The sequence below is a fragment of the Rhinopithecus bieti genome, unplaced genomic scaffold (genome assembly GCF_001698545.2).
Source record: "Rhinopithecus bieti isolate Rb0 unplaced genomic scaffold, ASM169854v2 scaffold_41082, whole genome shotgun sequence".
Classification (NCBI taxonomy): Eukaryota; Metazoa; Chordata; class Mammalia; order Primates; family Cercopithecidae; genus Rhinopithecus; species Rhinopithecus bieti.
The window spans coordinates 2,298,488-2,309,523 of record NW_016817890.1 but is presented as its reverse complement, the minus strand read 5'-3'; the positions used below and the strand labels follow the sequence as shown (position 1 = coordinate 2,309,523).

The window sequence follows — 11,036 nt, the reverse complement described above, 5'->3', positions numbered from 1 at the left end:
TTTTTTGAGATGGAGTTTTGCTCTTGTCACCCAAGCTGGAGTGCAATGGCAGGGTCTCAGCTCACTGCAACCTCCGCCTCCCGGATTCAAGCAATTCTTCTGCCTCAGCCTCCCAAGTAGCTGGGATGACAGGTGCACGCCACCATGCCTGGTTAATTTTTGTATTTTTAGTAGAGATGGGGTTTCTCCATGTTGGCCAGGCTGGTCTCGAACTCCTGACCTCAGGTGATCCGCCTGCCTCAGCCTCCCAAAGTGCTGGCTGGGATTATAGGTGTGAGCCACCGCACCCGGCTTAAATTGTTATTTTCCCGAGTAGCTGGGATGACAGATTCATGCCACCATGCCTGGTTAATTTTTGTATTTTTAGTGGAGATGGGTTTCTCCATGTTGGCCAGGCTGGTCTCGAACTCCTGACCTCAGGTGATCCACCTGCCTCAGCCTCCCAAAGTGCTGGCTGAGATTATAGGCGTGAGCCACCGTGCCCGGCTTAAATTGTTATTTTAATGTTTGAATAGGTAATACATTTACATGATTCAAAAGAAAAATATTCACGAAGAAGTCTTACTCCCGCCCCAGCCCCCTCTATCCCCACCCATAGATAAACGTTATTATTGCTTTCTTGTTTAACTTTCCCATGTTTCTTTTGCAAACAAATCTGATATATGTTCATTCCTACCCCCACTTCCTTATGTAAAAAGTACTGTTCTGTATACACTGTTCTGTACCTTGGTTTTTTCAAGATAGTACATCTTGGAGCTCACTCCATCTCAGAACACGGAGAAACTCCATGTTCTAGTTTATGGCTGCAAAGCACTCCATTATGCAGGGGATACAGCTGCTTCCAGCCTTCTACTCTTGGACCCTAGGCCTGTTTCCAACCCCTTCTATTTCCGAACGATGCCACAATGAGTGGCTTGCGTATTAGTCATTTCATACTTCAGATCCTTTGTATGACAAGAAGGCTATGTGGCCTGGGGTCTCCAAGGGTCCTCCCAGGGTGGCCCTTCAGGACCAGGAAGCTGCTGACTGCCCAGTGCCCCAGCTCTTAAGGAAGAGGAGAGCCCTGCTGAAGACCCCTCCTGTGTTTTGCAGGTGATGTTCACGGAGGAGGATGTGAAGTTTTACCTGGCCGAGCTGGCTCTGGGCCTGGATCACCTGCACAGCCTGGGTATCATTTACAGAGACCTCAAGCCTGAGAAGTGAGTGAAGCTCCAGCCCCACCCCAGCCTCCTCAGGGGAGGCCTCTTCTAGGACAGGGCCGTCCTGAGGTGGGTGGGCATGGCTTTCTCCAGGAACGTCCTCCTGTCTTGGGCAATCTGAGGAATGGGTGAGTGGGGTGGGTGGTAGTACCAGCTGCCCAGTCGCTAATGCTACCGTTCCCAAGGGCCAGGTACCTTTCGTGCCGGTAATGTTGCCCATCTTTTTTTTCTAATCTAGTGTGACATTTGAGATGCTACCTTTAGAGGTCTTTCCTTGATACAGCCCTGTAGAATTTTCCCTATTATCTAACTACCCTCAAATGATAACTAAGGAGCCAGGGCAGGTGGTGAGTTTGAATAAGATCTGCGTTTAGTGTTAGGTAGCCTTGTATTCAAATCCTGTCTCCACCTATTAGCTAGACCTACTAGCTTGATGACTGTAGAGCTACTTAACTGCCCTGAGCCTTAGTTTCCCCATTAGCAAAATGGGACCCTAATAGTACCTGCCTCACACAGTTGCTTCAAGGATTAGCAAAAAAGATAGGCAACACCCCTGCATGGCACTGCTACCACCCTGCAACGCCCACCCTGTCATCAGAGATAATTGGGTGGAGAACCTCCTCTGGGCTGAGCCCAACTCCCACAGCCCTGTGGTGACACCCCCACCCCCACGGCCACAGCTGAGGAGCCCTGACCCCTATTCCTCTGTTACAGCATCCTTCTGGATGAGGAGGGCCACATCAAACTCACTGGTGAGTGGAGGCCGCCTGCCCTCTTGGGCCCCAGGGGAGGGCAGGGCAAGGTCCTAATAGGTCTCACTGAGTGCTGGGGGCTCATTCTTCCTGAGAAGCTGTGCCTGTTACTTGGAAGTGTTCAAAAACTCAGGCCTCAGACTTGGAACACCCTCAGTTGGAATCCCAACGTTGTGTAACGTTGGGCAAGTCACCTGACCTCTCTGGGCCTTAGCTTCCTCCTGAGTGTCATGGGGGTCATGTCTTCTGGCCTCTGGGCACGGGGGTTGGGTGTGCAAAGGGTGGCAGCAAGGAAGGCAGGATTCCTGAGGTGTGTCCTCCTGCCCTCCTTGCTGTAGACTTTGGCCTGAGCAAGGAGGCCATTGACCATGAGAAGAAGGCCTACTCCTTCTGCGGGACAGTGGAGTACATGGCCCCCGAGGTCGTCAACCGCCAGGGCCACTCCCACAGTGCGGATTGGTGGTCCTATGGGGTGTTGATGGTGAGTGCCCAGACAGGGGTAAAGGATCCAGCCCAAGCCTCTGGCCTCCGTCTCCCCATCTGTACAGTGAGGGGGTTGATCATCTCTAGGGCTCTCCCCGTCTCCTCTCACAGCCAAGCTGGCCTCACCCTATATGCAGCTGTGGTTTTCTTCCTTGGAAGGATCCCAGGCTCGACCCCACCTGGGACGCACCTAACCCAGTGCTGGCCTTCTCCCCAGCCTCGCGTCCCCACTGCTGCTCCTGGTGGTCTGGGTTGGCAGAGGCCAGAGGGACGGATGTAATTCTTGCTCCAGGAAGACTTGGATGTATCAGCAAGAATCCTGGGACTAGGGCAGAGGGGCCTGGATGGGAGGAGGCAGGAGGTGTGTGGGAGACAGGGATCAGAGCCTAAATAGACCCTTGTCCTCTGCAGTTTGAGATGCTGACGGGCTCCCTGCCCTTCCAGGGGAAGGACCGGAAGGAGACCATGACATTGATTCTGAAGTAAGCCCCAGCCCTGCCCTGATAACAATGGACTCCTCCAAGCCCCAGCCCCAGTTTGGGGGTCAGAATATTATTACCCTGTCCCTGCCTCAGATTCCCTTTCTAATGAGACTCTCCTCTGGGTTAAACATTATACCTTCCTTTTTCATCCATGGGGGCCTGTTGTTGGGAACCCTGAAGTCTTTGGGAAGTGAATTAGTGGATGGCTTGTCTAGACTGAGCTGGGAACTAAACCTGGACAGGGGCCGGGGCAGATGGGGCCTCTGGGGCGGAGCTCGGCCTTGATGAGTCCCGGGGCTGTTTCAGGGCGAAGCTAGGCATGCCCCAGTTTCTGAGCACTGAAGCCCAGAGCCTCTTGCGGGCCCTGTTCAAGCGGAATCCTGCCAACCGGCTCGGTAAGCAGCCCCAGCTCAGGGGAGGGGATGTGGCAATGGGGAGCCGGGTACAGCTGCAGCCTAGGCCACAGGGCCACATCTGGGCTGAAAGGGGCCGTTGTGCTTTGTGTGGGCAGACAATGCCGCAGGCCACCCTGCCTTCTGGCTCCATGTGTGGTGTTGTGGAGGGGGGAGCTGACCTGTGTGTAGGGGGAAGGCAGGAACTGAGTCATCCCTACTCCCTCTGGGGACAAGGACAGAGGCCCCTACACAGCTTCTCCGCCAAGGCTGCTGGCACAAGAGAAAGAACATGAGCTCAGGAGTCAGAAGGCACAGGTCCCAATCCCGGCTCTGCGTCAGGTCCCCACTGCCTGGCATGAAACAGTCCCTGTATAAATACTTGTTAAACGAATGAGGCCACTTATGAACTAAGTAACCCCGGGCAGGTGACTTCACCTCTCTACACCCAGGTTCCTCGTCTCAATGGGAGGTGATAATCCCAAGCTTGCTTCAGGGCTCTGTTGATGAAATGAGGTTGCGTGAACATGCCGGCATGTAGTAGGTGTCCAGTGTGTGCTGGCTTCCCTGGCTCCTGGGTTCATCTGGTCCATGACCAGCTGTGTAAGGTCCAGTCCAGGCCCCTGGGGTCGCATGGAGTGACAGCCTGTTCTATGGTTGAAAATGTCAATGGGATAAGATGAACAGAGATGAGGCTTGCGTTGGAATGAGGTAGGGCTCTCTGTAGGTCTCAGAACAAGCTCAGCTTCTGTTCTGACTGTGTGGCCTTGGAGAAGTTGCCTAAAGTCTCTGGGCCTTCCTCCTCCCACTAGTACATTGGAACTTCTTCATCAGAAGCTTCAGAAAGTGGAAAATGCTGAGTAGGTGACAGGCCTTAGGGTGATGGCTGGGTAGATTTGAGGCAGAGTGAGCCCATTTTCCCCTCTGCTCCAGCAGCTGGTCCCAGAGCCCTGTGAGGCTGCTGGGCGGGCAGGGTGGTGTCTGGGAGTTGTGCCAGCCAGGGACAGACCCTTCATTTGGGCTCTTTCAGGCTCCGGCCCTGATGGGGCAGAGGAAATCAAGCGGCATGTCTTCTACTCCACCATTGACTGGAATGTGAGTGTGTCCACCCACGCCAGGGCTCCAGCCATCTTGGCCACAGGAAAGGTGGTGGGAGGGGAGCCTCTGCTAGCAAGGGCCCCAGACGCAGGAGCAGAGGGTCACAGCCTGCCCTTGAAGATAAGGGCTGGCCTCCTGAGGGCAAACAAATGTGCTGTTGTCTGCTGGGCAACATGGCCTATGTTCCAAGCCCAGCACCTCCTCCTGCATGGGGCTCCTGGTGGGCTGTTGAGGGTGCTGTGGTGACCAGGGTGCCCACCCCATTGTGCAGAAGCTATACCGTCGTGAGATCAAGCCACCCTTCAAGCCAGCAGTGGCTCAGCCTGATGACACCTTCTACTTTGACACTGAGTTCACGTCCCGCACACCCAAGGGTGCGTCTCTTATCTGTTTTGTCTGTCTTGGGCTGGTACAGGAGAGAAGCCGGGAGTCGGTGGCAGCTTGCGGGGCAGATAGTCAGGGACACTGACAGGCCGAGGTGTGTGGATGGGCAGGCGGGTGAGTTTCTGGCTCCGTGGGACTCTGACTTTCGCCCTGTCTCACTCTGCCTGACTCTCTCACCCTGGGGTTCTGTGGGTCTCTTTGTGTCTGGTGAGAGAGTAGGAGTGGGGGTGTGTGGGTGGTGAAGGCCACAGTAGAAAAGTCAGGACCCCTGCCAGGGGCACCTTCCAGCCCACTGGGAAGACCAAACACATCAGGCTTACCATCATGTCAGGGAGAAGGAATCTGACCCAGCCACACTGTGTGGTGGCTGAGCACAGGTGACAGTGGCCATAGATCAGGGACAGGCATGGGAATCAGCTTTGGCTGCCCTGACTGCCGGGCCTCCGTGTACTTACCTGGAACAAGGGCACAGCCACAAACCCACTCATTTCCTGGGGTTGCTACAAGAAGCCAGTGAAGGAGCTTCTGGGAAGGAGCCGGGTGAATCCTAACTTTTTGGCCAGATATTGACAGTGGGTGTGGGGTGGAATGTTCTGGGAGGCCTCCTATAAGGGCATGTTTTAGGAGAGGGGGTGCTTTTCTTTTTTCTTTTCTTTTCTTTTCTTTTCTTTTTCCTTTTCTTTTCTTTTTCTTTTTTTTTTTTTTTTTTGAGATGGACGTCTCGCTCTGCGGCCCCAGGCTGGAGTGCTGTGCCGGATCTCAGCTCACTGCAAGCTCCGCTGCCCTGGGTTATGGGGCCACTTCTCCTGCCTCAGCCTCCGCCGAGTAGCTTGGGACTATAGGCGCCCCCCGCCACCCGTCGCGCCCAGCTTATTTTTTTGATTTTTTTAGTAGGAGACGGGGTTTCACCCGTGTTAGCCAGGATGGTCTCCGATCTCCTGAGCGCTTGTGATTCCGGCCCGTCTGCCGGGGCGCTCCCGCCCCCCAAAGTGCTGGGATTACAGGCTTGAGCCACCGCGCCCGGCCTCTTTTCTTTCTTTTCGAGATGGAGTCTCGCTCTGTTGCCCAGGCTGGAGTGCAGTGGCGCCATCTCGGCTCACTGCAACCTCCGCCTCCTGGGTTCAAGCGATTCCCCTGTCTCAGCCTCCCGAGTAGCTGGGATTACAGGCATGTGCCAGCACGCCTGGCTAATTTTTGTATTTTTAGTAGAGACGGGGGTTTCACCATGTTGGCCAGGCTGGTCTCGAACTCCTGACCTCAAGTGATCCACAAGGGGTGCTTTTCTCACTGTACTTACACACCTCTGATGATAGGGACAGCAGTTCTCCAAGCAGTCCGCTGGGCAGCGTGACAGGTGCAGCTTTGTAGGAGTCAGGAGCCGGAGAAGCAGCATGAGGCAAGGCTTCTCAGAGGAGGGAGCGAGTGAGCTGAGTCTTGAAGGATAGGCAAGCAGTGGATTATCTAGTTAAAGGGAACAGTGTGTGCAAGGGCTCAGAGACCCCTTTAAGGATCTGGGAAGTCCAACGTGGCTCAGCTGTGGTGTGGAGAGAGAGAAGAGGAGGATCACAAGGCCCTCCATTGCCAGACTCAGAAGCTGGGATTACTCCTGAAGGCAGAGGGGCACCTTTGAAAGGTGCGGGCAGGGTGGCAGATTTGTGATTGGAACCTTCCCTTTGGCTACTGTGCAGACAGAGATGGACCTGAAGGGGCTGATGTAAGACGGAGAAGCTGGGGAGGGAGCATCCAGGAAGGGATGAACTGTCTTGGCCTGGGATGGAAGTGGATGTGAGAGTCTTTAATGTTCCTCATGCATCAGGACTGGACTGGTCTAAAAACATATGAGCAGTTGGGCTAAGGCCTGGGATGGACAGGCCCTCTGCAGGCTCCCGCCATGGCCAGTCCCTGAGGCAGGTCTGAGGCCCTGTGCTCCCCCTTTGCTGGGCTGCCTCAGGGTCGAGGGGACCTCCTCAGGTACCCTCACATTCCCCTCCCGCCCCTGCAGATTCCCCAGGCATCCCCCCTAGCGCTGGGGCCCATCAGCTGTTCCGCGGCTTCAGCTTCGTGGCCACCGGCCTGATGGAGGACGACGGCAAGCCTCGCGCCCCGCAGGCACCCCTGCACTCGGTGGTACAGGTGAGGGGGGCAGGGGGCTGCTGCTCCGTTATCCTTTTCTAAAGAATGGCTGTGAATACAAGCTCTGAGTTGGACAGAACCGGGTTCATACCCTCATGCCACTGTGGGACCCATAGGGCCTCCAACATAAAACAGGGACAGTAAGGCCCACCTCACACTGTGGCCCTGATAACTGGATGATGATATGGCTATACATTTCCCAGCACAGAGCAGGGTCTGGGTACATGCCAGGGGGTGCCCAGGGTGGTGGTGCAGAGTGACTGTCGTGTCTCTGGCATAAGGGTAGCGAAGGACTTGTATCTCTTCACACTTGTTCCCCATTTGTACACTTCCACTGCCTCATGAAAGTTTTGGGTTGAGAGGCAAGAATGTAGACTGTGGAGCTCATTGCATGGGTTCCAGATTCACAAGATCATGGACGTTGGGGGTTTTTTTGTTTGTTTTTGAGACGTAGTCTTGCTCTGTTGCCCAGGCTGGAGTGCAGTGGCACAATCTCAGCTCACTGCAGCCTCCACCTCCCCGATTCAAGCAGTTCTCCTGCCTCAGCCTCCCGAATAGCTGGGACTACAAATGTACACCACCACACCCAGCTAATTTTGTTGTTGTTGTATTTTTAGTAGAGACAGGATTTTACCATGTTGGCTAGGCTGGTGTCAAACTCCTGACCTCAAGTGATCCACCCACCTCAGCCTCCCAAAGTGCTGAGATTACAGACATGAGCACCCGACCAGATAATGGACTTTGGATGAGATACTTTCCTTCCTGGTGCCTCGGTTTCCTTATCTGTAAATGGGGAAATGATAGAAGCTTTCTCCATAGAGCTGTTAGGAGGATTATTAGAGTTAATACATGTAAAGTTAAAGTGGGCTGGGCACGGTGGCTCATGCCTGTAATCCCAGCACTTTGGGAGGTCGAGGAGGGTGGATTGCTTGAGGCAGGAATTTAAACAGACCCGTCTGGCCAAATGGTGAAACCCCATCTCTAAAAATACAAAAATCTGACGGGCGTGTTGGCGTATGCCTATAGTCCCAGCTACTTGGGAGGCTGAGACACGAGAATTGCTTGAACCCGGGAGGCAGAGGTTGCAGTGAGCCGAGAATGCACCACTGCACTCCAGCCTGGGCAACAGCGCAAGACTCTATCTCAAAAAATAAATGAATAAAGAATAAAGTTAAGGTGACTATGTAATTTATTTTCCAAACTGGGACATCTTTATCCAGGACAAATACTAAATCAGACTGGATGCAAGGACCGCAGGTGCAAGCCAGGGCTGGCCGCAGGGCATGCAGTCACCTGATGAAAGTGCTTAGAATACTGCCTGGCACGCAGCACACACTAAGCACCATTCAGCATTGCTATGGCTAATGTCCCAGAACCTTGAGACACCCCCTGAGTTGAGCTGTGACACCCCAGAAAGGGGAGGCAAGTCACTCAAAGCCATACTTAGTGGCACAGCTGGAACTCGGCTCAGGGTTCCTGTATCCCTCCCCGGCCTGCCCAGGCTTTTCAGAACTAAAGTCCTCTCCATGTGTGTTGTGACCCTCTTGCCCACTCCCTACACTGCCCTCTGACCACAGGCTGCAGTCCAGGCAGGCTGGGAGCCAGCGAGTATGCCCAACATATAGAGTAGAAAACTGAGGCCCAGAGAGGGGCAGGCTCTCACCTGCAGTCACATGGCCAACACTGTACCCCAAATCTCCTGGCCCTTCCCTGGTGCTGTCTCTACTGAGCCAAGACCTTCAGTGCTGGGAGATGACCCTTAGCACTCTGGAGCCAGGGGTCAGCCACAATTTTTGGTCTCCTACAGCAACTCCATGGGAAGAACCTGGTTTTTAGCGACGGCTACGTGGTAAAGGAGACGATTGGTGTGGGCTCCTACTCTGTGTGCAAGCGCTGTGTCCACAAGGCCACCAACATGGAGTATGCTGTCAAGGTGGGCCTCCTGACCACGTCTCAGCCAAGGCTGCCGGGCCGGGGGCAGGTCCCCGTCTGGTGGGGAGGGGTGGTGCCCGAGCTCTGCAGATGTATGAAAGGTTGTGTGGCCGAGACCTCCAGGCCTGCTCCATGGCAAGGAAGGACCCTGGAGCCTGTCACCCTGACACTGCCACATGCACCCACTTTCTTCAGGTCATTGATAAGAGCAAGCGGGATCCTTCAGAAGAGATTGAGATTCTTCTGCGGTACGGCCAGCACCCCAACATCATTACTCTGAAAGATGTGAGTGGGGGTCCTTAAGACTGGGGTGGGGACCAGGAACTCGACTCTCCAGGATTTGTCTCAGGGTTGCCATTCCTTTGACTTCTCATCCTCTTTCCAGTGGTCATGTGGAGGGGAAAGAGGTCCCTTGGTCCCTCCAGTCTGCCCATACCCCAAGGGCCCTCCTTCAGACTCAGGCATTTTCTGAGGACGTTCTTGCCTATCGGGGGACCAGTGTCAGCATCCTCCTTTTGGGGAAGGCGGGGCCACTGAAGAGCAAGCAGAATACCTGCCTAAGGCTCATGTCATTCTTCCCTGCTCTGGGGCGCTGCTGACCAGGGGTCCCAGGCCTGATACTGGGGAGAAGAGCCTGATGGTGAGGTCTTCGGCAGGTGTACGATGATGGCAAACACGTGTACCTGGTGACAGAGCTGATGCGGGGTGGGGAGCTGCTGGACAAGATCCTGCGGCAGAAGTTCTTCTCGGAGCGGGAGGCCAGCTTTGTCCTGCACACCATCGGCAAAACCGTGGAGTATCTGCACTCACAGGGGGTGAGTCTGGATTCAGGGAGGCGGTAGGGGGATGCCAAGGGTCATACCATCAGCAGAGCGCATGAACCACATGCTGGCCCAGGAAGGGCAACCTCCAGCTAGCCAAATTGAGGGAAGACTAGGCTGGGTCAGGGGATGCGTGCAAAGGAGGGAGGGAGAGATGTGGTCAATTGTGAAAGGGAAGGTATGGAAAGTTATTCAGTATCTACTGTGTGCCAGTCACCATGGTAAGGTTTAGCATAAGATGAAGTTTCCAGGCCAGGCGCAGTGGCTCATGCCTGTAATCCCAGCACCTTGGGAGGCCAACGCAGGCAGATCACTTGAGGTCAGGAGTTTGACACCAGCCTGGCCAACATGGTGAAACCCGGTCTCTACTAAAATACAAAAAAATTAGCCGGGTTTGGTGGCGGGCGCCTGTAATCTCAGCTACTTGGGAGGCTGAGGCAGGAGAATGACTTGAACCTGGGAGGTGGAGGTTGCAGTGAGCCAAGATCACACCATCGCACTCCAGCCTGGGCAATAGAGCGAAACTCCATCTAATAAATAAATAAATACATAAATAAGATAAAGTTTCCTTACATTATCTCAATTGGTTTTCACAACAACTCTGAGATAGATGCTGCTACTGGTCCCACTTCACAGGTAAGAAGACCAGAGCTCAGAGATGAAAGTTCATTTGCTCAAGATTACATAGCCAGGGAAGAATGGAAGAATTTCAGACTGAAGAATTTAGGTGGGGAGTGGGTTTTGAGTTAGGAAGCAGCAGGGTCACCATGGGGGAGCTGCAAGGCTTCAGGGAGGTGAATTCGACTGTGCGTTCAGTTGCTAAGGCAGAGGAAATGGATGCAGGAGGAAATTCTGCTGGAAACATAGCCGGGACTACAGAAGAGGTGTAGCTCCAAATGGCAGAGTTTGGCCTTTATTACTGCACAAGGCAGGTGAGCACTAGATGATGGTGAGGTGGGAAAGTTCATTACAGTGGATTAAAGCCCAAAACAATAGCATTAGTTTCTCTCTGCATGAGGTGATGTTTTAGGGTACGTCTGATCAGACAACATGGGGGTTAAGAATGTAGGCTCTGGGCCAGGCGCGGTGGCTCACGCCTGTAATCCCAGCACTTTGGGAGGCCGAGGCGGGCGGATCACAAGGTCAGGAGATCAAGACCATCTGACTAACACGGTGAAACCCCGTCTCTACTAAAAATACAAAAAAATTAGCCGGGCGTGGTGGCGGGCGCCTGTGGTCCCAGCTACTCGGGAGACTGAGGCAGGAGAATGGTGTGAACCCGGGAGGCGGAGCTTGCAGTAAGCCGAGATCACGCCCCTGCACTCCAGCCTGGGCAACAGAGCGATACTCCATCTCGAGA

The 11,036-nt window shown here is 54.2% G+C and overlaps 1 protein-coding gene across 3 annotated transcripts in view; it reads left to right on the top strand.

Annotated features, from left to right (window-relative positions):
* RPS6KA1 (ribosomal protein S6 kinase A1) overlaps positions 1 to 11,036 on the top strand; it is a 45,665-nt gene that overhangs the window by 22,664 nt on the left and 11,965 nt on the right. For all 3 annotated transcript variants that reach the window (XM_017856434.1, XM_017856435.1, XM_017856433.1), the window contains 11 exons: positions 1,093 to 1,199; positions 1,914 to 1,951; positions 2,290 to 2,432; positions 2,846 to 2,916; positions 3,223 to 3,311; positions 4,339 to 4,403; positions 4,678 to 4,780; positions 6,793 to 6,923; positions 8,731 to 8,856; positions 9,051 to 9,140; positions 9,512 to 9,670. In XM_017856434.1, coding sequence (XP_017711923.1) covers positions 1,093 to 1,199; positions 1,914 to 1,951; positions 2,290 to 2,432; positions 2,846 to 2,916; positions 3,223 to 3,311; positions 4,339 to 4,403; positions 4,678 to 4,780; positions 6,793 to 6,923; positions 8,731 to 8,856; positions 9,051 to 9,140; positions 9,512 to 9,670 — 1,122 coding nt within the window. The remainder of the gene's footprint in view (positions 1 to 1,092; positions 1,200 to 1,913; positions 1,952 to 2,289; positions 2,433 to 2,845; positions 2,917 to 3,222; positions 3,312 to 4,338; positions 4,404 to 4,677; positions 4,781 to 6,792; positions 6,924 to 8,730; positions 8,857 to 9,050; positions 9,141 to 9,511; positions 9,671 to 11,036) is intronic.